The sequence below is a fragment of the Mirounga leonina genome, unplaced genomic scaffold (assembly GCF_011800145.1).
Source record: "Mirounga leonina isolate KUSES-001 unplaced genomic scaffold, KU_Mleo_1.0 Mir_93, whole genome shotgun sequence".
Taxonomy (NCBI): Eukaryota; Metazoa; Chordata; class Mammalia; order Carnivora; family Phocidae; genus Mirounga; species Mirounga leonina.
In genome coordinates, this window is record NW_023270854.1 from 18,067,432 (window position 1) to 18,094,807 (window position 27,376).

At 36.8% G+C, this 27,376-nt stretch overlaps 1 protein-coding gene across 2 annotated transcripts in view; it reads right to left on the reverse strand.

The window, feature by feature from the left end:
- The window catches only part of WDR7 (WD repeat domain 7), a 347,094-nt gene that overhangs the window by 170,234 nt on the left and 149,484 nt on the right, over positions 1-27,376 (reverse strand). For both annotated transcript variants that reach the window (XM_034995695.1, XM_034995694.1), the window contains one exon: positions 23,512-23,625. In XM_034995695.1, coding sequence (XP_034851586.1) covers positions 23,512-23,625 — 114 coding nt within the window. The remainder of the gene's footprint in view (positions 1-23,511; positions 23,626-27,376) is intronic.

Genomic DNA, 27,376 nt, shown 5'->3' on the forward strand with positions numbered 1-27,376 from the left:
ATTAGTTTGTCAGGATTAAAGAGAAAAAGCATCTAGTTCATAATACTGGAGACCTAATAAATAAATGGTAACCATTATTATTTTATCGGCAAATCAGTAGACTGCCCCCTATATTTGGAGTTTTTAGAACATTAACAAAATAAAACAGATAAAAAGATCATTGGCAAAATCAAGTTCTATTTAATCTTTAAAAGTGACAAGCTGCATTTAGTTTAAGTATAGGTAAAGTTTTGTTTGCTTTTCCCCAGCCCAGAAGAGCAACACCCCGCTTACAATCCTAAAAGGTTTAAGCTGGTGTTGTTTTGTCAACACAAGCACAGTCTCCTAACGTACACATTACCAATACACTGTCATGTAGTCAGACACAACAAATTCTTTTTCAGCAACTCAAAATATCAGCATGAGGACAAAAATTCCTTTTCTGTCCTGTTCAGAAATGAAGTAGGTATTTCTAATACTATTATATGGCAGGACTTCACACTCATAATTCTGATAAAAGCAGAAACTAATGTCAAATTCTGAAGTAAGGACAAAGATTCCTTTGGCTAGGGCCTTCCGCAACATTTGAGCCCCTGAACAAAACCCAGTGAACTTAGACACATCAAGTAGTTTAAAGTCACGAAGTCCAATTGTTAAGGTACCTGTCTGGCTACTACCTAGAGGGAGAAACGGTGTTTGTAGCCTTATACAAAAATGTTTTCCTAGGGCGCCTGGGTGGCTATAGTCAGAAGTCCAACTCCTGGTTTCAGCTCAGGTCATGATCTCAGGGTCCTGAGACTGAGCCTCGCATGAGACTCCACATCCACCGAGGCGCCTGCTTGAGATTCTCTCTCTCCCTCTCCTTCCCCCTTGCCCCTCTCCCACTCGCTTATGCATGTGCACACATTCACTCACTCACTCAATTAAAAAAAGATGTTTTGGGTGCCTGGGTGGCTCAGTCGGTTAAGCATCTGCCTTCGGCTCAGGTCATGATCCCGGGATCCTGGGATCAAGTCCTGCGCTGGTCACCTTGCTCAGCGGGGAGTCTACTTCTCCTTCTGCCCCTCCCCCCTGCTTGTGATCTCACTCTCAAATAAATAAATAAATAAATAAATAAAATAAATCTTAAAAAAAAATGTTTTCCCTCTGAAGATGACTGGCAATAACAGGAAATAAAGTCATAGCCTAGGGCCCTTCAGTAGGTCCACATTCAGAGCATTAGCTTAAAAAAAGATTTTATTCTCCTTTCCACCTTTATCTTTATTGATCATTGTGGTTCACTCATTATTTTCTATACTTCTCCACTGCATTTCCATTTTAGAATTCTTCATTTCTCCGGAGAAATCCACTAATCCAATGTCACTGATGATTCTCCTTTCACAATCCCTCACTGTCCCCTTTGTCCCTGTCTCAGGATAACCCCTTTCTTCTCTTGACTCCTGCCCTAGCAGCAATAGTACACAGCTTCCTTCCCTGCCGTCATGAATCCTTTTGGCCTTACATTTCCATATGCTCACCCTATCATTTAAAAATACTCCATATGGGACAAAACCATACTATATCAGAGACATCCAATCATATGCCATAAAAAGTCTGTCAATCTCAAAAGTAAGCGGCTAATTATCATAGCTTTCTGCTTTACAGTGTTATTTTCTTCTCTAATGGGATTTTCAGATACAGAAGAATCTAGATTATTACAATTTGACTTACTCTGCAGAACGTATGCCAATTCTATGACTAGGTTTTAGATAATATTAAAGAAATAATTATTCTAAATAACCACATTGTGGGTAAGGGTTATTATCAATAGGAGGTACATACAGAAGTATTAATGATAAAATGATAGGATGTCTGAAGTTTGCATTAAAATAATCCAGTGGAGGGGAGAATAAATAAAACGGACACAGGTTGACAATCATTGAAGTAGGTAATCAGTAAATGGACATTCATTATACTGTCCTAATTTTACATGTGCTTGAAAATTTCCATAATAAAAATAATTTATGCTGCATTAAATTGGGTCTCTGTGTGTTTAGCATTGTTAAATAAGCATAAACAAGACAGGGAATAAATGTATGCCAATTACAGAGAAACCTAATAATCTTAAGTGTATACAGTCTTTGCATGAAAATAATAGAAGTCTTGCTTTAAAATATTTCATATTTTATATACTGCTGATTTTTTAACTTACTCCTGGTGTCTCACTTTATAAAACAAAAATTTAAAGCTAATGAGATAAAATTTCAAACAATTAAAGCGATATTTAGGGTGCCTGGGTGGCTCAGTTGGTTAAGCGACTGCCTTCGGCTCAGGTCATGATCCTGGAGTCCCGGGATCGAGTCCCGCATCAGGCTCCCTGCTCGGCGGGGAGTCTGCTTCTCCCTCTGACCCTCCCCCCTCTCATGTGCTCTCTCTCAAATAAATAAATAAAATCTTTAAAAATAAATAAATAAATAAAGCGATATTTATGGTTAACAGTGGTTCCACATATTGAATATGCAAAATATTTTATATCACATTTGTCCTAAGTTCCTTAAAATGCAGCATAATATATAAACACCACTTGGTTCTAATTCTAATTCATGCGACTCTGTGTGTCTGACCTTAAAAGAGACTACATCTCATCTTTTTCCAATTTTGAGTACATGCACCAAAACTGAAACTAGTGCCAAACAATCAGTGAGAGCTTTTTAAAGTTTTCTTAAAAGATTTCTGCTATGGGGACAATTTTGTTGTCCACAATGATGAGTGTGCTCTGGGATCAACATAAATAAATATAAAATACATGAATTTAGAAGTAGGTACAAATTTAGTCATTACAATTCTTGTATTCGTGCCCCACCAGCAGACGTCCAAAACTGTCAAAAGAAAATCTATGCTTAACTTCCTCATGTCATTTAATTATTCAAAGGTGGTAGGTCCAGTTTGGTATGACCACTATATACTGTTCAATAAACAGCAGAGAATCTGGACTTAACATTCTCTGAGCATCACACTCGTGCTTAAGAATAAATTGCCTAAGGATAAAGAACACGCTTTTGGATATAAAAAGGTAAAAGGCAAGCAAAATAAAGCTATTTTGGTACAGAAATTTTAGCATATACTCCCACACTGCTTGCTGAGTTCCTTAAAATTAATTCATGTGAACCCAGATTTTCTTTTGTACATCATCATCATCACAGTGTTTTGAAATAACCTTGTTTTTGTTATTAACACTGGCAATTTAAGATGTAAATGCTTAAACATCTCTCTCAAAATTTTGCCTGAATAGAAATGTCTTAGTTTTTTCATTTTACACTGATATACATCCACATCAGTCATGGTAATATGTCAGCTCGTAACATCTTTCTATTCTTAAAATGAATCAAATTGTTCACTTTAAAATGGTTAAGTCGTTACATGAATTTCACCTAATTAAAAATTAAAATCTTTCAATATCTAAACTTATTCCCAAGCTATTTTTTTCACTTATCTTTCCTATGTTTTTCTTAAGTCCACTAGTAATGATCTGATGAAGGTGGCATTTTTAATATACTAATCAAAATTAGAGGTTATAAAACTTGTTTAAAATTTAACAATAGCAAATTTGTTAAACAGATTCAGCTTGTGACATTTTTACTTAAATTTGTTGGTGATTACAGCTGATGAGAAACATTTATAAATCCAATAACATTTTTTCTACACGGCCATTTTGAAATGTCAGCCATTGCTAATCGATAGACTTCTTTTCTCACTGGTCACTATGGCTCACAAAATGGTCACAATGACTAATTCTGAGATCTCTTTACAGGCCCTACCCATAAAAAGCTTGACCCAAATAGTTACTAGTGTTGTATGTTTATGCTTCTTTACTAAGGAAGGAACCAATTATATTAATGGCAATAGCCTCATTTGTTTTTAAGATGCAAATGACTAAAATGTGAGCCTCTTTTAGAATAAGACCCCCAAATTAAACTGCATCTTAACTGCACTGACATCTGTCATTCAGATGTCAACTCATAAACCTGACAAAGTACGAGTTGTTTATACAAGTTTGTGATGTGATAGATGTTTATCAGTCACAGCTCTGAGCAGTCACCTTTGATTCTCAGACAATTAGTAATTTTTTATTAAACTATAAAAATTCACAAAAGAATACACAAATAAAAATTATAACCCTATTAAAATTCCAGTCAATAGTTATGAAAATGTTATTAATTTGTTCTAATTTGAAGTTATACGTTGGTATAAAAAATTCCCATTGACAAATGGGCTAAACCATCTTCTTAGAAGTTTTATTTGAAAGACTTCTTCCAAAGAAATGAAAATTACAAAGCATAAATCACCTAAAATTAATACTTTCTGTTCATACTATCTTACTATCTTCTTTTACTTATAATTTTACAAGAAAGAGGCAAGGAAGAATATATTCATATTTAATACTGCTAGAGGTTAAATCTATTATTTCAGATTTCAATAAAAGTACATGTTTATGACTTTTTTTTATACCATAGCTACTGCTGGATATGGTGGATAGCTTCTCAAGGAGTCATTAGATGCAAACTGAAAGCTGCTTTGATGTCTGTGTAACTGGCCGGTGAGGGAATCACATCCCAAAATCACATCCCAGGATCTGCCCTAACCCTCTCAAATGAGGCCCAGCAGGAGCCCATCCACGGGCTGATTCATGTGGCACCAGCATTGTCCCCAACAGTGGGCCAGGGACTAGTTGGTTGGGAGAGGCAGATGGTTTCATTTGTTCTATACTTTCACTCTTCAGTAAAGTTTAGGCAAATAGTGGCCAGAGAGAAGAGGAAAGTACTGTTACTGCACCTGTCACTTTCATTTCAAAAACAACCAACTCCAGTTGGAAGAGAGTAAGGAAAAATCTGCTAAGTCCAGCTTTAATGTGTCAATAAAACATAGGCTGATTACTTCCTAAGTGACTACACAAAGCTTTCTATTAGTCTTCATGCTTTTTCTTTAAAATTAAACTCACAAAGCTTTAAAAATACGCCTCAGATTTAAAGAAAATATTCTCAGCCAAGTATATGGTATGTTTATAAATATGTAAGCTCCTTTACATATTCCATGAATGAGATGCGGTCAACTGCAAATATTTAAATATCAAAAAGAAACAAAATGTTAACACCAAAGGGCCTGGATTCTTTCCCTCCTATCCTAATCCAAGTTTTCTTAAAGTGCTATTTTAATACAGTACATGAGTAATCTTATACCTACCCGATTTACTATACTTTTTTGCTAACTTTCAAAACATAGTAACATTAAGATCTGAGTTTTAAATTGAGCATGTTAAGCATTTACACATTCTTATAAATACCCCATCAATAATATTTGTCATGAAAATCACAACATATGCAAAGTCAGAAATACAACTTTGTACATGTTGTTGAGATATATTTAAAACTTGATATCCGGGGCGCCTGGGTGGCTCAGTCGGTTAAGCGGCTGCCTTCGGCTCAGGTCATGATCCCGGGGTCCTGGGATCGAGCCCCGCATCGGGCTCCCTGCTCAGTGGAGAGTCTGCTTCTCCCTCTCTCTCTGCCTACTTGTGCTCTCTATCTCTCTGTCAAATAAATAAATAAAATCTTTAAAAAAAAAAAAACAACAAAAACAAAACAAAAAAAACCTTGATATCCATGGAAAGATTTTTTTATCTGCTCTATCACATGACAATCATCCAGTCTAAAATGCCTGAGGTGACTCTTGAAGATCTGGAGGATGATTATCGCTGTTGGTTGCTAATTAAAAATTATATAACTCCAATATCATTGCAACTCAATGCATTTCAAGAATGATTTGAAACCATTTTAAATGCTTATAAGTTAGACTCACTACCACAAATTTAAAACTCATTACTTAAAACCTATTCTGTCCATAAATGCAAGTATTTTGATGTCAGCAGGGCCTATGAAGAAAGCTCTTGGAGTATTCTTAAGAACAAGAGGTAGTTGGGACACCTGGGTGGCTCAGATGGTTAAGTGTCTGCCTTTGCCTCAGGTCATGTTCTCAGGGTCCTGGTACTGAGCCCCACATCGGGCTCCCTGCTCAGCGGAGAGCCTGCTTCTCCCTCTGCCTGCCACTCCCCATGCTTGTCCACTCTCTGTCAAAAAAAAGAAATAAAATCTTAAAAAAAAAAAAAAGGAGAAGAAGAACACGATGAAGATGGCGCCTGGGTGGTTCAGTTGGTTAAGTGTCTGTCTTTGGCCGGAGTCACGGGCTCAGGGTCCTGGGATTGAGCTCCGCGTCAGGCTCACTGCTCAGTGGGGAATCTGCTTCTCCTCCTGCCCCCCCTCCACCCCTGCCTCCCCGCTCATACTCTGTGCCTCTCTCAAATAAATAAAATAAAAATCTTAATAATAAAAAAAAAAAAGAACAAGATGGAGAAATTTGAGTTAGGTGGCTTGGCATGTATTGAGTTAAAAAACTATAGCTACACAGTAATGTCAGGGCTGTTGGCTAGGTGGACTAGCTCCTAGCCATGTGCTTCAGCAATCTCACTGGGGCCTGGTCCACTGGTCCACAATAACCTAGTTAGCATCATGACAACACAGAGGCTTGTTCAGCACATTTATGGAGGATATAAAGCTCGAGGAATAACTAATCCACTGGACAGCAAAGATTCTTGGTCTGGATGATGGCTGAAGCCAACAAGAAACAAATCAAAAAGGATAAATACCAATTCCTGTTTTTACATTGGGAAGACTTGAATTAACAGCACTTTACGAAAAAATGGAGTTTAGGTGATTTCATATTTAGCAGAAGTAAAAAATGTGGACACTTTCTAAAGAAAACCAACTTAATTTCAGAATTACAGTACCCAGACAAAAGAAAGCAACAGTCCCATAATGCTTGTACTGGTCCGCGAGTGGTAGTGTGGTCAGTTCTAGGTGCCAAGGTCTAAGGAATATCACTGATAAACTAGAGTACAGACAACTGAAAGAAGGGTAGAGAAATTATATCATAGGAGAAGTTGCTGAAGGACAAAGAGAGGACATGGGAGGAGAAATTCTTTCCCACATATACATACACACACAAACAAAACAAGCAAGATATGGAAGGAATGATAGTGTAAGCAGTGAGTCCCACAACTGCAAAGGTGTGCGCGCAGTGGGAGCATCCAAAAATGACCCCCCCCTTCCATAACTTACACCCTTGTATCATCCCCTCCCCTTGAGTGTGGGTGGGATCTGGGACTTGCTTTTAACCAACAGAATACAGCAAAGTGTTAGGCTGTCACTCCCATTGATTCGGTTATGTTGTATAGCACTCTCATAATTGGTTACAGTAAGCATGCACAGACAAACGCACCCGGTGACTTTGAAGGAGCAAGCTGCTCTGAAGGGAAGTGCCCATGGGAAGGGCCACTTGGCAGGGAACCGTGGACAGCCTCTAGGAGCTGAACACCTCAGCCCTACGCCTGCAAGTAACTGAATTCTACCAATAAGCAGTGAGACTGGAAGAGGACCACAAACCTCAGATGAGACCCAGCCCCGGCCAGCACCCTGACCGCAGCCTTGTGAGACCCAGAGCAGCAGACGGAGCTAACCTGTACCTGGACTCCCTGGCCCTTGGAAGCTGTGAGATTATTTTAAATGACAGTATTTGTGGTAATTTATCATGTAGCACCAGAAAGCAGTACAGTGTACAAGCAGAAGCTGGATAACCTTTATGGCCAGTGATGTAGTATGAGGAATTCCCTGCACTGGGTAAAAATTGGTCTACAATCTAGCTACCAGACTATGATTCAGGTCTTTCTAACCCTATGAAAATGTAGCAAAAACTGGGGTGGGGGGATTTTTATATGGCACATGAAGGACACTAATATCTCTACACTAAATTCATAATAAAGCACTTACACAACAACATGAATCACTTTACTTCAGCTGACATTTGTAAATGTAAGCATTCTTATTATTGGAATGTTTTAATATTAGGTAACAATTAACTTATTTTAATTATAAACCTAGAGGACTTGAAATAACCAGAATATCTTAAATAAATTTAAATACCGGGGCGTCTGGGTGGCTCAGTCGTTAAGCGGCTGTCTTCGGCTCAGGTCATGATCCCAGGGTTTTGGGATTGAGCCCCGCATCGGGCTCCCTGCTCAGCGGGAAACCTGCTTCTCCCTCTCCCACTCCCCCTGCTTGTGTTCCCTCTCTTGCTGTGCTCCCTCTGTCAAATAAATAAATAATATCTTTAAAATAAATAAATAAATAAATAAAATTTAAATACCATTCTAAGGCAGCTTAGAGTATTCAATTTAGCTCTTCATTATTCTGTGTATGTATCTATTGAGCTGCTCCTGTGCTGCCTTAGCTCAGGCCCTCATCAGCGGGCTCCTGGACCACTGCAACATTCTCCACCTAGCTGGTGTCCCTGCCCTCGTTAAGGGTGTACCCCCACTCGCCCCAGCACTGACCTCCAATATATTCAGCGCCTACAGCCAGAGTGCTTTGACTAATGGAAAAACAGATTACACTTTTACCTTGCTTAAAACTCTTCAATGCTTCCTAATTGTCCCCTGAACAAGGATAAAGCAGCTCAGCATGACATACAAAGCCTTTCATCATCTAGCCTCCCCTTCAGTCAATCCTTTAGGAAGTCCCTTTAGTCTTTGGTCAGTCCTGGCCCTGCTCCACTCTATATGCATTCACAGTGAACCACTGATACTTCCTCCAAAATGCTACACCACCTCTGGCTCTCTCCCTCCCAAGCCCTGACTCCAGCTTGGAAAATCTCCCTGTCCATGCTTTCTGCCTGTCTTGAACTGAAGTTCAAAGACACTCAACTAGTGCGTCATGAGGCCCTCACGGGGGCTCCGCCAGGCCTGTCTGGCTACACTGAAGACCAAGCTTCTGCAGGTGCAGACATCTGCCAGATACACCACTGTGTTGCAGAGAGTAAATGCCACTTCCTTTACATTTAATAGTAAAAAGTCCGCTTCAACATCAAGCCAGGCCCTTTGAAAGATCATGTGCTTACTGGAATGTGCAAAGACTTCCACATGAATACATACAAGCAAGTCAGACATACATCTTAGTATCACAAGTACCAAAGATGCCAGGTCCTGTACCCAGCAATGATGACCTGGATGTAGCACCGTGGCCGTGATTACTACTACTGATGTGGATACTCATCGTGCTGCTGCGTCTTGGGCTGTAATTCTGGGATCTTCTTTATAGACTCTTTTTTATTTTTCAGAAGTTCTCTTCCCTGTCCCTAAGTCAGTCAATTAATTCATTTCTCATTTCATGAGAAAATAACGAGTAAAGCATTAATAGCAGAGATACTTGTGCACGTAATGACAAGTAATGTCAAGTCAAATTCTAATAAAAACCCCAAATTTATCATGAGAAATAGCTCCTCATGAACAGGAAAATGACTCATTTCATTGTGTGTTGTATGTAGTTAAAACCCACAGAAGAGTATGAATGTCATTGTGTGATGAACTGTATACATCTTATCCCAAAACATCAAAATCATTTTAGGTGATGGATGGTAACAAAATTAATAAAACCGGAACACTGGGATAAAATTCAAGTGTGTGGGACGGATCAATGCACCTCTGTGGATTCTCACTTTTCCTTCTAAGAGCTCCCAAATAGTATTTAAAATCCACTGCAGATTTTTGGTGTATCTGAACAGTACACTAACCTGTTCAGAGTTTCATAGATTTCAATTTATCTTCATTTTTAAACATAAAGACTTTTGTCTGTCTGCAGATTATTTTCATTCGTCACATTTTCTTTTTCAGAATTAACCAAGAGTAATTCTGTCATCACTGCAGCCAGTTTTCATAACCCTTGGATGCAAGTGATTAAATCATAAGGAGAAACTAACAAGATATCTAGGTTTTCTTCACTCAGGTACTCACATCAATTGAGCATTTTAAATGTCTCTCCCACTTTTTCCATCCTATACCCTCTCACACCCTGTTGGAACTCTTTCTCCTTTGTCTTCTCCTTTAGAACAGTTAGGAAAAAAGATGGGAAGGAAGGTGGGCAGAAACACACACTAGGCTTGTTTCCAGCTCATTCCAACCTGGTGACATTATTTTATATCATCCTAGCAATGGGCTGATTAACCACAGGAGCAAGGGCAGATACTGAAGTCCAACATCAGGCCCCTGGGGGCTGACAGTAAGATCCCATCTTTCATCCCTGTATCCCACAGTCATAACACTCAAGCTGCCACCCCTTTTCAGCCCTTTTGCTTCCCCACCATTTCAGATAGGATATCTAACAATCCTTGGTTGTTTTGGGGGGCATCCCCAAACTCACACACTGGTGTGAAACACTCAAAATACCTGGCCAAGTCTCCCCACCCCTTCACCATCACTTTTTGTTATATGCTTCCTTGTTTTACCTTTTTAGAAACTTAAAATTTTTAAATTTAGTGTTTATTTTATGAAACTATACATTGTTTAAAGAGTCAAACAGTTCTACAAGTTCGTATGAAAGCAGCAGTCCCCTGATCCTATCCCCATTTTCCACTCTGCAAAAAAACCCCACTTTTGGCTCTCTTAGAAAATCCTACATTGCTGCTTTTTATTTTTATTTTTATTTTTTTTCAGTTTTAGGCTTATCTTTAAGCTTAAAGTTCCCCACTATGGTCAATTAAAATTGGGTTCTCCCTCACATATACACAACCTACTTGTACACATCAGACACACATCCATATTCACTCACACACATTTGTGCACATGGTCTGCTTTCTTTCTCTGCTTATTATACCACGGTTCTTATTAAACTATTATATAATCAATATTTACATTTTCATTATGATGTGTATGCTATTTACAGCTCAACCATGTGATTTATCAATCATGATAAGTTTTTCAATACTATTTTTTCTCTGCCCTGTAGTTAATAATTATCTTTTGTTGGTGGTGGTTTTCTGTGACCTAATTGTATAAATCTGGAATATAGAGAAGTAGGCTAGGGAGCAGAAATAAGTCCAGCCTGGGAAGTGAAACAGTTAGATCTTGCAAAATATCTGGAACATAGTTTGACACATTTGAAGAAACCTTAGTGAACTTAATCCAGTCACTGATTGAGACTCTTCTCATAAGGAGGGGCTATCAGACCTTGAAATACAAATGCCAATCTCCCAGAATTCTCTTCTCCATGCAGTCCTCCGGGTGGCTAGGTACCTGACGTTACATTCCTAAGAGGTGCCAACTCATGAAACAGTGGGATAGCATCCATAAGGGGGCCAAAGTTTATGAGGTATGTTATCTGGATCACTGGATCCCAGGCTGCCTCTCTCAGTTTACGCCCTCATTTTAGTGGAACACACCTCTTCCTCTAGTTCCTGATAAAAGAGAAAGGGAGGTACATTTTTTTTGAGATCTTGCATTTCTGAAAATGTCTTCATCGTACTCACACTGAATTTATATTTTCGTGTGGTATACCTTATTCTACTTTTGAACATACTGTTTTTAAAAAGTGTACTAACGAGTAAGCATCTTTTGAAAGTCTGAGAACTGCATTAAAATTTTCTCCTTCTTGGGGCACCTGGGTGGCTCAGTTGGTTAGGCATCTGCCTTCAGCTCAGGTCATGACCTCAGGGTCCTGGGTTTGAGCCCTGCATCAGGCTCCCTGTTCAGCAGGGAGTTTGCTTCTCCCTCTCCCCACCACTTGTGCACTCTTTCTCTCTCTCAAGTAAATTTAAAAAAAAATTCTCCTTCTTCCTTGGCAAGACTATTAATGATAGTAGGATGGGAGTTTTCTTTTATCCTTTAGATTTTATCATCTTTTAAATATGCTTTCCTAAGTCTAGCAGTGACTCTCAACTGAATGGCTGTATCAAAGTCTTCAGACAGCTTTTTTATATCATTATCTCCTCATTTTACCACTGATCACCACTAGCCAAACATAGGTATAATATGCAAATTAACTCTCCCTCAGCTACTGTAAGTATAAAGTAGTATTTTCTCTTAAGGATGTCCTTTCTATTTCATCAAATGATTCACTCTTCTTGGATAAAATTCAATTCAGACAATAAGTGTGGTAAAAAATAAGCCAAATATAAAAGCACTTAGGAAATTAGAATAATTCGTCAATATTTCCTGAGGCAGCTTTTAGAAATTTCTGAAAACTTGCATGGAAGTTCGGATGTAGCTTTTTCTCTATATATAAAGTATAAATTTGTCTAGTAAATTTATATCCCTGGGAGTGATCAACTACATAGAATAATCATTAAGTCATCTAAAAGAACTGATTTATAAGTGATTTATAAGTTAGTTACAGATCGTTTATTCTATTTACTAAAACAAATCACTTAGAGTGATGGTGGTGGCAATGCGGGGTCAGGAAGCAAGGGAGGGGGACACACAATACTTCTCAAGCCCTTATTATGGGCCAGGCCAGTTCCTCTGCTAAGGTTAGAAGCATTATCTCATTTAAACTTCCCAACAATCTTACTCTCCTTATATTTCAGGCGAAAAAAACGGAGGCTTCCCACAGTCAAACAACTTGGCACAAAGCACACGATGAATATGCAGGGAAGCTGAGATTTGAACACAGACAATGAGATACTAGAGCCTGTGCAACCCTATCTATTCTATAAGATTCTAAGTATATACTTACTATTGCAGACCAGCTTGTCATCTAGTTGATTTGACTCTGTTTCATTTTGCTTTTCTGGTTGCATGAATCTAAAGATTCACTCATAGATAAACATGAAATGTTAAGTTTTACATCACGGTAACATGGACTTATTAAACCTTCATGTTAAGAGTGTTCTTCAGGGGGCGCCTGGGTGGCTCAGTTGGTTAAGCGACTGCCTTCGGCTCAGGTCATGGTCCTGGAGTCCCTGGATCGAGTCCCGCATCGGGCTCCCTGCTCGGCAGGGGGTCTGCTTCTCCCTCTGACCCTCCCCCCTCTCATATGCTTGCTCTCTCTCATTCTCTCTCTCACAAATAAATAAATAAAATCTTTAAAAAAAAAAAAGTGTTCTTCAGGGAAAAAATTCCCAACAAAGAATAAACATAGCCACTCATCAGGCTTGCCCTCTGGAGCATGAACTTCACTCTACCCTCAGTGTCTAGTAAATGCTCAATATCTAGTAGGTGCTCAAAAATATCTGCCAGGATGTTCTCAGCCTCCCTCAGTCTTCATTTCAAAGTCGCTAAACCAACAGTCAGTCTACCCCTGCCATGGCTGCCATGATTTCCCTCATATGTAAATCCTACCCTTAACTCACCCCTGGTGCCTGGAATTCTCCTATGTAAAGTCTAGCTTATGTACACGTATGTTGTGCGTGTTTATGTGCAGCTGTGCATGAATATAAAGCCTCTCTCTCAAATTAGATCATCAGCTTCTCAACTAGCTGCTTGCTTTATCAAATCTTCCCTAAAATGTGACAGAAAAATACAAGGCACATATAAATGTTTTTGTGGAGTAAAACTGAATATTCCTTATACTTATTCTAGGTGGTATCAGAGACACTGAAAAAAAAATGTATATAAAGGGCAAAGGGAGTAGCTGGTTCAATTTCCCGGAATCCTTTTAAATTAGGTTTACTCCATTTAATTCACTCATCTGTATTTAAGAAACATAGTTGTTGTTATTGTTTTTTTAAAGATGAAATATTCTCACTTGATTTTTATCCTACCTATGAGTGAGGACTCCTCTTTCTATGTATCACATGAGGACAAATACATACAGTTCACGACTGTCCTCACCTCAAATACTTAACGTTTGTGATTAAAATTTCAAAGTAAGAGTAAATGCCTTTTATGCTTCACAGTTTTAATCCAAGAATCATGGGGAAACTCAAGGATGCTGGTCAATTCAATTATCCTTTTGTGTAGTAAAAATGATTATAAAGTATCAGGAAGAAGAACTCTTCCAAACCCCACATCCGTTTTCAAACCTCTTTTTCCCCTTTAATGTGGTTTGCACAGTAAAAGTAATCATTCACAGGTATGACATAAAGTCTGTGAATTATGAGACATTGTTGTCATTACTTTTGTGAATTATAACTTTTGGTCATATGGGTTTGATATCAATTATCAGGGCAATTCATGTAATATACAGATATATAATAGTGTGCCACAATCTAATGCAATTCATTCTTATCCGAGAGGTATTATTACACAGCTCACAAAAGGCCAAACTAGAAGTTCATCCTGAAGGTTATTCACTCATATGGAAGGCTTTGGAAAAAAACCCAAAAACAACAGTTTCTACATTCTTATCCAATTAAGTATTTCTGCTTTTTCCTATTTAGTCTAAATTTATCAAAAATATATATAATATTAAATCTGAAATATGTAGACTGGTATATTAATGTGTGTGGTTTTGTATGAATGTAAAATAATTCTTCTTTATCTACAAAATATACAAAATTGTCTTTCTATACTAATTACCTATGTTTATTTTTTTCTAGGATTTTATTTATTTATTTGAGAGAGAGAGCATGAGCAAGGAGGGCAGAGAGAGAAGCAGACTCCCTGCTGAGTGCAGGGCCAATCCCAGGACCCTAATATCATGACCTGAGCCAAAGTCAGACAATTGACTGAGCCACCCAGGCACCCCTATGTTTATTTTTTAAGAAAACAGGAAGTCTTTTCTTCACATACTAAATATTTCCTTGCACTACATAAAATATTAAACTATATCAAAAATTAAAATAAATGGATCTATATGTCATAAAGAGAAAATGATGTGCCACAATAAATACATTTGTTTTTTTTCTTATAAGATTTTTTTTTTTAAATGACTTGGTTTTGAATAAATTACTTCTATTTAAGAGCACAAGATCTAGAGGCAAACAGCCTGGATTCAAATCCTAACTCTGCCATTTCCTATGGGCTTTATGTGGAAAGTTACTTAACTATTCTGTGACTGACTTTCTTGCCTTATAGAATGGAACTGATAATGAAGACTTATTACAATTCATTGTGAGGATTAAAAAGAGCCTAGAAAACAGCCTGACACATATCAGGTACTCAATAAATGCTAGTGAGTTGTGATAGTTATTACTTTGAAGTCCCTGATTTTTTTTTTTTAAGATTTTATTTATTTATTTGTCAGAGAGAGAGAGAGACAGCATAAGCAGGGGGAGCAGCAGAGGGAGAGGGAAAAGCAGGCTCCCCGCTGAGCAAGGAGCTTGATGTGGGGCTCAATCCCAGGACCCTGGGATCATGACCTGAGCCTTAAGGCAGACACTTAACTGAATGAGCCACCCAGGCATCCCATCCCTGATTTTTTTTTTTTTAAAGATTTTATTTTTAAATAATTTCTACACCCAACATGGGTCTCAAACTCACAACCCCAAGATCAAGAGTCGCATGCTTTATTGATTGAGCCAGCCAAGGGTCCTAGTCCCTGATTTTTAAATGTATTCTTTTAGATGAGTTTGCTCAGATGATGTCAATTACCATTTATCTGACCCACTCCTTACAAAATATTATATGCAAAGAGGATGTACCATGAGCATGCATGCACACACACACGCAAGAAAAGTGCTATTTTTGGAAAGTATCATTATGAAAGACTCAGTGCCAATGTGACAGCTGATTAAAGTAATTTATGTTAGAGCACCTTTGATACTTTATAATGATTTATTTATGTCATGAAATGTTTAATCTACTTTCTTAGCAAACCTCAAGTATACAAAACATAATTCATTTAAATACACAAACACTTTTTTGGCCAAAATATATCGATATTATGTAGATTTTCCTTTTTTTAAAAAGATTTTATTTATTTGAGAGAGAGCGCGTGCACAAAAGCAGGGGAGAGTATTAGAGGGGGAGGGAGAGGGAGATAATCTCCAGCAGAGTCCACGTTGAGCACAGATCCCAGGATCCTGAGATCATGACCCGAGTAGAAACCAAGAGTCAGATGCTCAACCAAGAGTCAGACACTCAACTGACTGAGCCACGCAGGCACCCCTGTATATTTCCTGTTTTAAAAAGTCTAAAGAAAATTTTAAAGAGGAAATTAAACATTCAAATGGTACTTATTAGCCATCTTTTGTTCTTTTTCTTGCCTCTTTTTCTTTTGCACTTGTTCTTAGGCAAGTCACCCCAAGCCAAGCCTTTAAACATAAGCTTGAGCACATGAAATCTTGAACACATTAAAATTTCAATGGATGATAAAAAGCAAGTTTTCTTAGTGCTAAATAACTAACTGCAGACACCTAGGGGAATGCCACAAAACACTATGTACACCATCCCATACAACATGATTCCATACTCTACTTTTTCTGTGGCATATGTTCGAATGTCAGGCCTCCTGGAAAATTCTGCACATCTCTCCTTCCTTTGAGCATCTCCCCAATTCGCATACAAGCCACCTTACTTCTCCTGCAGTGGGCCACCAAGTCCCAGAGGGAACTCTTGGACAACAGTTACACTGACGTCCCTCGCTCCAGGAAACCCACAAGAGATTTTGGTTTTCAATGACGGAGCCAAGCTTAGACATGAGGCAGCACAGCTCCCAGGGCAAAGGGAAAGATAAGCATAGAGGGAAGAAAAGCATGACTAGAGAGAGAGAGAGAGTAGAGTGTGCAACCAAAACTTACAAGAACCCAGCACCACCATCCATAAGCACATCTCCAGTCTGGGTCAGTGCAGACCACGGAGCAGGCTCTCCAGAGTTTTCAGAGTCTGCTTCTCGGCCTGTGCATCCCCACGATAGCACATCCCACCTTCCATTCCTTCATTAAGATTTAAATTACAAAACACATTTTCCCAGGCATTTTTTTATATCTTTTCTCACTTAAATCCAATGGATCATACCCTTTTCCTAATTTTGAAGACATGTTTTCCAAGAGAAAAAGATCACCTTTTAAATGGGAATCAACAGCTACTGATTCAATGGAGATAATTATGTTCTTAGATCGGTTCCAAGTCTCATTTTCACAATATCAGTAGAAAGTTTATCTAGAAAGGAGTCTATATTCCTTCACTAATGTGTTACAAATGCTTTTTGAGTTTAAACACCCACTAAAAAGGGAGGGGGAGGCTAAGGAAATATACACACAATATATAAGAATAGGGAAGACATAGTAAATACATATAAGTAAATTGCTGGTATGTAAGGAATTCTTTTTGAAATAGGAGTTATCTTATGAATTCACTAATTCATCACTCATTCAGTAAACATTTATTAAGATGATGCTATACGCCAGGGTCCTATTCTATTGCTAGAAATACAAAGTAAAAGTTACATGCCCTCACATGACTCACAGACGGCACGTGAAATGGTCACTTCTTCACAATACTACAAAGTCCAAGAGCAGAAGTGTATACAACAAACTGGGCCGTCTTCCAGAAGGGATTCGGGAAGATGGAGAAACTCAAGCTGGGTTTGGAGGGGACCCCAGAGTGTCACCTCATGTGTGAGACACTGAGGCAGCACATCAGTCAGAGGAAGAGGTGCATGCAAAGTCTAGGTTATGAAGCAGCAGGGTAGCCTGGGGAAACAAAGGTCAGTGTTGCCATAGCAGCCAGGGAAGCTCAAGATAGGAGTCAGTCTTCGTAGGGCCCTAGACACCTCACTAAGGTGTTTGGATTTTGTGCTATAAACAGCGGGAAGCCACTAAACAGCACTTAATGGGGGTGAAGGCTGATGAGCTGGCTTCTGACACTCTGAGCAATGGGAGTCATGCATTAAAAAGGAGGGCAAGGGAATGAGAGAGGGAGATGGTTGCAGGAGGATATAATAATAATAATCCGATGTGGAAAAAATGGAAGTCCAGACCTATGCATTCTTTGTGTAAATGGAGAAAAGGAAAACCATCAGGAGATTTAATTTAAGAGGTACATTTTACAAGAACTGGCACTAACTACATGTGGACATTGTCAGAAAGTAGGAAAGCCAGGATTATCCCTTATTTCCAGTCTGGGATGGTGGGTGGTTAATGGTACCCTTAGTGACGCCTTTAAATGAGATACAAATATAAAAGGAGATGAGTTTTAGTTTGGTAAAAAGTACGGCTCATTTGGAACCATACCAAATATAGTATCTACACCTTCTAAGCACAGAAGGTATGTTAGGTACTACAAAATATGAGTTTAGTATAATAAGGTCTTTGGATAATTGTAAATTAACTTAAGAGTAGGTATCTACAGAACATTCAGGCCGAAAGACCTATTAATCTGATATTCAGAAGAAAAGCCTAGATTGGATACAAATTTGATAGTTATTAACGTAAGTGGTAGTTAAAAACAAAGAAAAGAGAAAGCCATACTTACCAGAGGGGAAGTATGAGAAAAGAAAATGAATGACTAACAGCTATAATTTTGGCTATATTTTAATACTCCTATCAGAAACTCTCAAATGCTATACTTAGGAATTCTACTTAACACCCTATCAACACGCAAGTAAAGCTGAGTGTTAGAACACCAAACAAAATTTTAATTCATTTTCTTCCCCCTGATTAAAAGTACAGAAATGTGAATTATTTGGAGTGACATATTTCACTCAGAAATCCATAGTTTTGTTTTTCTTGATATCTGTTTTCATGAAAACTGCATGGTAAATAAACCACAGTGTTAGTAATTTATAATCATCCAAAGACCTTAATATAGTAAACTGATTTTGTAGCGCTAACATTCTGAAGTCAAAAGCAAGGGCAGGGATAATTATTTAGAACAAATGACTTAAGATTCACATAGATCTGGGCACCTGGGTGGCTCAGTCAGTTAAGCCTCTGCCTTTGGCTCAGGTCATGATCTCAGGGTCCTGGGATCGAGTTCCACATCAGGCTCTCTGCTCAACAGGGGGTCTGCTTCTCCCTCTCACTCTCCCTTTGTGCTCTCCCAACCTCTCTCTCTCTCAAATAAATAAAATCTTTAAAAAACAATTCACATAGATGTAGTACTGTTTTTTTAGACAGTAAATTTTAAGTTAAAGAATGAGAAGGACAGGAAAGGAGTGCAGCGTAGAAGTTTATTCTAGTTTAATAATTATAAGGCCTCTGGCTCTATGTTGGAAGTACTTCTGATTTCTGAATATGTAATGCCCCACAATTCTTTGGAACTTACCTGTATTTTAACAGGATGAATTTCCTATCTTTCAGTCAAACAAATGTATAGATATTTTATAAACAGGGCCCTTAGTAAATAGTAAAATGCACAAACCAATATTTAGTCTCAGACTAGATGTCTTTTTTAGCTCTATCCTAAAATACTAGAGATGCTGACTTTAGTGTATGAATACATGTTAACGTGTCCGTTTTATATTGATGACTTCAAAAAGCTAGACAGAACAATAAATATTTCATCTTACATGGATGCAATAAAATGTCTAGTAATAAACACTACTTACGTTTACAGTCTTACATCACAGTAGTCCTAAATAATTTAAAGAACAAATTTAAAAAGAACATTTGAAGAATATGTGATTTTTTCTAAAGGAGATAATCTCTTGGTCTAAATTTAGAACAACAAGTTTATATTTTAAACAATAAGATATCCAGCAATTACCAGTACGATATCAAAAGCAATAAAGGTAGACTGTGACATCATCTCACATTTGGAAAGAAAAAAGATGCTGAAGTTCAATGAGTTTAAGAACATTAGGCAGTGTGGGGTTGTATTTAAGACCACACATAAGCTTTAGAGTCAGGCAGGACTCATTTTAAGTCCCAGATCTACCACTTCTTAAGTATGTAACCCTGTAAAAGTGACCTCTCTGAGTTTGTTTCCTCATCTATATATCTGGAAAAATATCAGTATCTACTTCAAAATGTTGTTAGAGTCAAGTGTAAAAAGTGCTTGGTACATAGGAAATTGTCAGTGAATGTTACTTTCAATTTTTCTTAACCCTTCTCTAGTTTTTATTTTTTTCCACAGCATTTATTTATTTATTTTTTTTACAAATTACACTTAAATTTTACAAGAAATATAACAAATACAGTTAACACACCCATGTGAATCCACATATCATTGCTGCTTTTGTAAGCAGCTGAATCTGTCAAACTGTTCTGCTGATCTACTATCAACCAGTCTCTCTTTGACAATGTCAGTGACTTCTGACCCTTTATCACTGTTATATGGACAGTGTGTCCATGCTGCATTGAACAAGGGGCGGGATACTGCACTTTGACCCTCAGAAGAATTTAGTGACTTTCTTAAAGGGATCCATGCAGGTTTGTGAATGGAATCTTTCCAAAATTCTTTTTAACTGCAATTAGGGGTAGGCTGTTTTAAAATGCAACATTTAGGGGACATATAGCTTCCTCGTCACTCAGAATGCCCTCCTTTATCATGATAAAAACTATATAAAGATAATTAATTAAGTCAAAAAAGATTATAAGTAATCTAAAATTTTTCCTATATAACTCAGTTTTTAGTGAGATTTACTCTATAAATATAATTATGACCTATTTAATATTGTAAGGAAAACAAGAACATATTACTTACAAATAATGACTATAAATCTAAATAAACATTTAAGTTATAATACTAAAAACAAAAGTATACTGTACAAACAAAAGCAAACACATGTGTACAGTAATATATTTGTGTGATGCTGAAATTATACTCTAGAAACAATCAATGCCATTCTTTTTACTGTAAAGAAAATACCATTATTGTTGTTAAAACAGATTTTAATACACAGAGTACTGCAAAACCTGAAGCAATTCCAATGAGAAAGAATGAAAAAGTACATTTCCTATGCATACTGTACTGTAGTATAAAAGAATTACATGAAATAGGTTTTAATATTTTTTCTACATAAAAATAATATTAATCTGTGAAAATGGCTCATATAGCTTTGATGTGTAATTGAAGACATTTGGTTAAAGGAAAAAATCTGATGAACCTCAAGACAGAATGCTGAGTAAAACGGACTGTGTGTGTCGATCAAGGCACACTAGCATTACTTTGTACAGCCGATCAATAGATATTAGCTTTAAAAAGAAAGATACAGAAAGAATCTGCTGCATATTTTTTTTAAAAGACAGGGTGAAGGTTTAACTTGTCTCAATCAAGACTCAATTTTTCTTCCCAGTTTTTCCAGCTGTTCTTTTCCAGTTAAGACTCTTCATTTCAAATAAATTTAATTAGTTCCAATTGATCATAGCTAACACTTACATAGCTTTATCCATGCTTCTCTCCTTTTATAAGGCAAACACTAACAAAGCCTGCTAGGCTCAGATCAGTGTCATAAGACAACATTCACACCTCATGCTTTCTCACCCATAAAGAAAAATTTCAAAAATAATTATTCTGTCTAAAGCACTAAATTATACTTCAAATTTAATTGGTATCTTGGTTAATTGTTTAATTAAGGTAATTGAAGAATTAAGTCCCAAATTGCTACAAATACAAAATTAGTATAACTATGCATATTAGCCTAACTAGAACTTCCAAGTAAGAGTTCATTCAAAATACAGGCAAATATGTCTGCCATAATATAATTTCTATTTATTTTATGAGAAGACATTAATGGAGCAATTCTTTTTAAGTAACCAACAAAACCCCAGATTTTTCAAAGTGAATGGCTGAACTGGCCAGCTTTCCCTTCTGTAGTACTTGTGCTCTACAATGGTGGTTATCCCAAAATAAGATTATTGTGCCTGAAACAGGTTTTTCTCAACGCATCTACCATATTTTTCATAATGTAATTTATATAGAATTCTAGCCAATAAAAAGAAATATGGTTTTCTTCTAAACCCTCACAAAAATCTATACCACATCTTAATCAAGTCACACAATTCAAAGGTAACCTAAACGATCTACACACTGCAGCATGCTAGTTGCTTTGACAACACGTTAAGGAAGCCTTTTTTAGTTATTTAAATTCTTTGAACATTCTTGCCTCTAGTACCCATGCCATGAAATGAATAAATCAACTGATCAAAGCCATTCATCACATATGTTTAACTTAACCTTGTACAGATTAAAATATAGTTTACACAGCATTAATTGACTCTCCAAACTAGATTTTCATTTTTAAGCTTCTTGATTTTTTTTAATAATAAAATAAAAGCACAGTCATGTGCTATTTGCAGTCTCATGACTTTGTGGTAGAGTGCATAATTCAAAATTTCAATGTACAGACTTAATAATGCTTACTTGAATGCTCAAAAATTTAGCTTTTATTCCAGAACGCAAATTGAGTTATTCTACTGTTACAAAGGCAACTTCTTAACCTCTATGAATTAAACCACTACATTTTACAGACTAGAGGGCCTTTAAAATTAATAGGGAATTAAAACATACTATAACATTTAAAGAAGCATTGAAAATGGAATAAAGAAAGAGTTAAAAAATATTCGCAAGTGAAAGAATTTCCTTTAGTAGCTACTGACAAAATCATAATTGTGAAATGACTTCCAGAAAAGTTGGAAATTTCTGGAATCATTTATATTTATACTTAAGTTGAAATTTTTTTAAATCAATGAACTGACACCTTAAAAGGATTAAAAAGTAGCAAGTAGTAGGCAGCACCGTTTTTGTTGGTTTGTTTGTTTGTTTTGTTTTTTACTGGAAACCAGATGTTCCCCACTTTACTCAGCAGCTTATTTGCAGCAGTAGCACAAGGCTCTAGGTTTTTGGTTACATGCCTTGTAAATTTTCAAGGGAGATCATTAGGCTTCCTCAACTTCCTTCCAATGAAAAACAGTAAAGAACCTGCCACACAGAGCTTTAGAAGAAAAAACCTTTCTTTAGTTTTTTTTCTTTAGGTTTTTATTGAAAATTGTCCTGATGTTTTCTGGGCATGCTTCTTTTTGAATGATTGATTACTATTAAGTTACTATTTGTTGCTTCACAATAATTATAGATTTATATGGTCAGATTTTTTCAATAACCATCCAGACAAAAAAGTTTATCATTCTTAATACCAATAAAAATATTTATAGTGGGTTGTTCTTAATCCTCTGTACATTAAAAGAAATTCAGCTGAATGCATTTGGAGATCCAGTAACTGAAACTGATTTAAGTCTACAAAAAGATAGGCAGAACATATATGAACATAAAACATATAGAATATGGAACATATGTGGTATATGGCTTTCCTAAATTTTACTTTATGCCTTCATTTATGTAATAAATAATACAGGTAAGAATGGTCAGTATCTACACAATATAAATAACTTTAAAAAGCCGCACCCACTCGTATCCTACAGGTACAGAGAATATCTGGAAGTTTCTTTACACAGCCTATACTGCACACATTGCTACTAGGACTTCAGTATTGTGCAGTTTACCCTATAATTGCAAAACCTTTTATAACATAATAGGTGTATTCCTCTACATGTTTCAAGGCTTTCATAATGATCCTAGCCTCTGAATTAGAAGGTCTCCAGGAAATCAAATGCACAGCTAGCAGGTTCATTGTTATAGCAACAATAAGCAAACCTAGACCAAATAAATGGTTCTGCTTCTTTCTACTTCAAGATCAAAAAGGACACTAAAGAGTCTCATAAAACTACACATTCCATCAATACAAGTTTCCATCTTTTCCACCAACATATTTAATCTCCTTATAAATGATCTAAAAGCATTTTCCAATTTTGGACAAAGTTCATCCAAATTATGTTAAAGATATCCCTGCTTACCAGTTGTGATGTCATCATCTGCAAGGTCATGCTCTTCCTCCTGGACTTTGGCTTCTGGCCCCAAGGCATCAGGAGCAGTGCTGATAGTCTGCAGGGCTTCTGCTGAGACTCCAGCTACAACAAATGGAATCACAAGGTTTAGTTTTAAAAAACTAAAAGAAAGGTGGACCAAAACTCTTAAACTTTTCAATTTACTTACTGGATACAAATGCAATACATGAAAAAAATACAATATGTTCACCACAATTAGGTTGAGACAAATTAATGAACAAAATATTCATGTGTGCTCTATTTCTTTATATGTATATATGCACATGGGTACAAACTTTACTAACTTAACCTAAGATCTGGGAAAAACAGAAGGAGGATGCTTCAGTAAATTACATTTACTTGATTCCTTTCAACATTTTTGCTTCAGTTACTTTAGGTGATCTAGACATAATTATGATGCACAGAAGGAAAAAAAACTAAAAAGTGCAGGACCATTTTAAAAGTTACTTCTTTTTTTTATTTTTTTAAAGTTACTTCTTTTTAATATCGAGTAGCTTATAATTTGGGGGCTGGAGGGAGGGATGATGACAATGCTCTGGGTCTCTGTAAGAGACCTGAAATGCACTGCCCCAGAGTGGATACTATCTCTGTCTATGGAGGAATTAGATATGAGATCTGATCATTATCACACTGAAAGAACCTAACTGAAGCAGATGACTGCACTAGATCAGGGGCCAGAAGCTTCCATTCTATAAATCACCTGGGAACTTGCCAACTGAAACACATGTCTGTTCCTTATACACTATTTTCCCACCCTTGAAGATATATTTTGTTGTCTACCACATTATTTCTAATTTGGTAATGGATAGTAGGGTGTCTCAATATTTTTCATACGGTTATCAACAGGTATTACTAAATCACAAAATACAGAAATTTCACCACTGGAAGTTACTTTAGAAACTGAACCTTCTAATCAATCTTTTAAATAAGTACTTCAATAACTGCATTCATAGTATCCACAGAAATATTTTAAAAATCAAAAGCTATAAACATTCAAGGACTTCTTTTTTTCCCGAGGGTGTATTAACTTAAACATTTCTATGTGAAATTCAATCTTTCTGCCTCAGGTTTACCAAAGTCATCAAGAGAGGAAAATCTTAGTCTTGAACCACCTGAATGACCCAGAACTGGATTTACCAGTAGACAGTTCCAAGGCCTAATGACTTCAATTTGGGAAGGAGGACACACCATGTAAGTACTACTGCTTTGTTCAGAATTGCTCCAACAAAAAAATGAGCAGTGCTAAATTCAGTGGTTGCTGATGAATGCCAAATGATGCCATCCCTCTGCAGTATCATATTGCTGTTGGGTTTTCAAGATAAAACTTTAAAAAAGGGAAGGAGATTACCAGAAAAATACTATGAAGTTAATTACTGAGTTAAAAATGGCTTTCAGTAAAATAATCACAAGGGGGAGGAAATTAGGTAAATGCCGTATGTCTAAGGATTTATTGCTGAAACACAAAATCAAAGATTATGTCATATCAAATCAAAATATAAATCTCTGAAATCTCTTGGTCTTGTTTCTTAATACTTGTTAATTTTGAAAATGATCAGAGAAATGGGGAAAAGATATTAAGGAACAGTTTAGATAGTACCAACTTTTATTAGTATTTTCCTTTCCTATAAAATTAAGGGATTCAATAAAAATAAAGCTTGTATTTATGTAGTAACAAGTTTATAAAACCATTTAAATTCATCTCATTGAATCAGAGAGGTTAAGTAACTGTTCAATATAACACAGCTACTAAATTTGAGAACCAGTATTGACACATAGGTCTTCTGATTTCAAACCCCAATATCCTTTTCACCATGAAGTTCTTCCAGGGAATGAGTTGCTCAGGGCAGGGTAGGAGGTATGACAGAACATCACAGCATAACCATGAAAACTCATGGACTCTCACAATCCTGAGTATCAACGCTGTCAAGCCCCCCTACAAAGTTCTTGTGCTGTGCCCAGTGACTAGTCAACTATGGGCAGTCAATACTTTGGGACAGAGCTTAAGAGCAAACATGCATTTCTCAAAGTAACCAAGGTTCAAACACCAAGAAGCAGCTATGCTGAAACTGGTTCTTTGATTAATGCTTTCCAAAACAAAGTTACAAGATCCTTTATCTCTTGACAGAAAAAAAAATATATATATAAAGGAAAGAAAAACAGAAAAAAGAAAACTACAGATCGATATCACTTAGTCTCAAAAGTCCTAACTGAACTTGTTGAAATAGAATTCAACAACACAGATGAGGAATTACACACCGTGATCAACTGAGATTTATTCCAGGGGTTTAAGTCTGTTCTATGTTCAAAGATCAATCAACCTATTAACAGGCTAAAGAAGAAAAAGAGCATATGATCATATCCATCAATATTCAACATCAACCTATGATTAAAAAAAAAACTTTCAGAAAAAGAGAAATAGAGGGGAACTTCTTCACTTAATAAAGAGCATCCGCTAAAAATCTATAACATTGTACTTAATGGTGAAAGACCGAATGCTTTCCTCCTATGATCAGAAATGAAACAAAGCCGTCCACACTCACATCTCTTATTTAACAGAGCACTGGAACTTCTAGCCAGTGTAATAAAGTAAGAAAAGAAAATGGATACAGTTTGGAATGGATGAGGTAAACTGCCCCTATTTAAGGATAAAATGATTGTCTACATAGATAATCCAAAGGAATAGACAAAACAAAAACAAAACAAAAAACTGAATAGGTGAGTTTAGCAAGGCTGCAGAATATAAGAAAAAAATTTTTATCAATTATATTTTTATATGCTGGCAATGAAACTACATTTAAGAAAATACTACTAACAATGGTTCAAAAAGCTGAAATACGTAAATGTAAATCTAAAAGAAACATATACAGGGGCACCTACGTGGCTCTCAGTTAAGCATCTGACTCAATTTCAGCTCAGGTCACGATCTTGGGTTATGAGATCAAGCCCTGCTTCGGGCTCTGTGCTCAGTGGGGAGTCTGCTTGAGATTCTCTCTCTCCCTCTCCCCATACCCCACCCCCCTGCACCCTCACTAGTGCTCTCTCTCAAATAAATAAATAAATCTGAAACAAAAATATACAAGAATTGTATGCTGAAACCTATAAAATACTGATGAAAAAAATCAAAGAAGATCTAAATAAATGGAATGGAAAGACATACCATGTTTATGTACTGGAAGATTCAACAAATAGTAAAGATGTCAATTCTCCATAAATTGATATACAGGTTTAATGTAATTTGTATCAAAATCCTTGCACAATTTTTTTTTGTAGATATAGACAAAATTATTCTAAAATTATACGGAAAGACAAAGGAACTAGAATAGCTAGAACTTTGGGGGGGGAGGAAAAGGAAAAGGTAGAAAAAAACCCATATACTCCATTTCCAGACTTATTATATAGTTAAATTTATTAAAACTATGTGGTTTAAGGTTAATGGAACAAAACAGAGAACCACGAAAAAGATGCATACAAATACGCACGACTGATTTTTGACAGAGGTGCAAAAACAATTCAATGGAGGAAAGATAATCTCTTCAACAGGTGGGCTATTAGAACTGGACATCCATAGGCAAAAATATGAACCTTGACCTAAGGCTCACACTTTATATAAAAAGTAACTCAAGGGGTGCCTGGGTGGCTCAGTTGTTAAGCGTCTGCCTTCAGCTCAGGTCATGATCCTAGGGTCCTGGGATCGATCCCTGCATCGGGCGCCCTGCTCTGCGGGAAGCCTGCTTCTCCCTCTCCCACTACCCCCCTGCTTGTGTTCCCTCTCTCACTGTGTCTCTCTCTGTCAAATAAATAATAAAATCTTAAA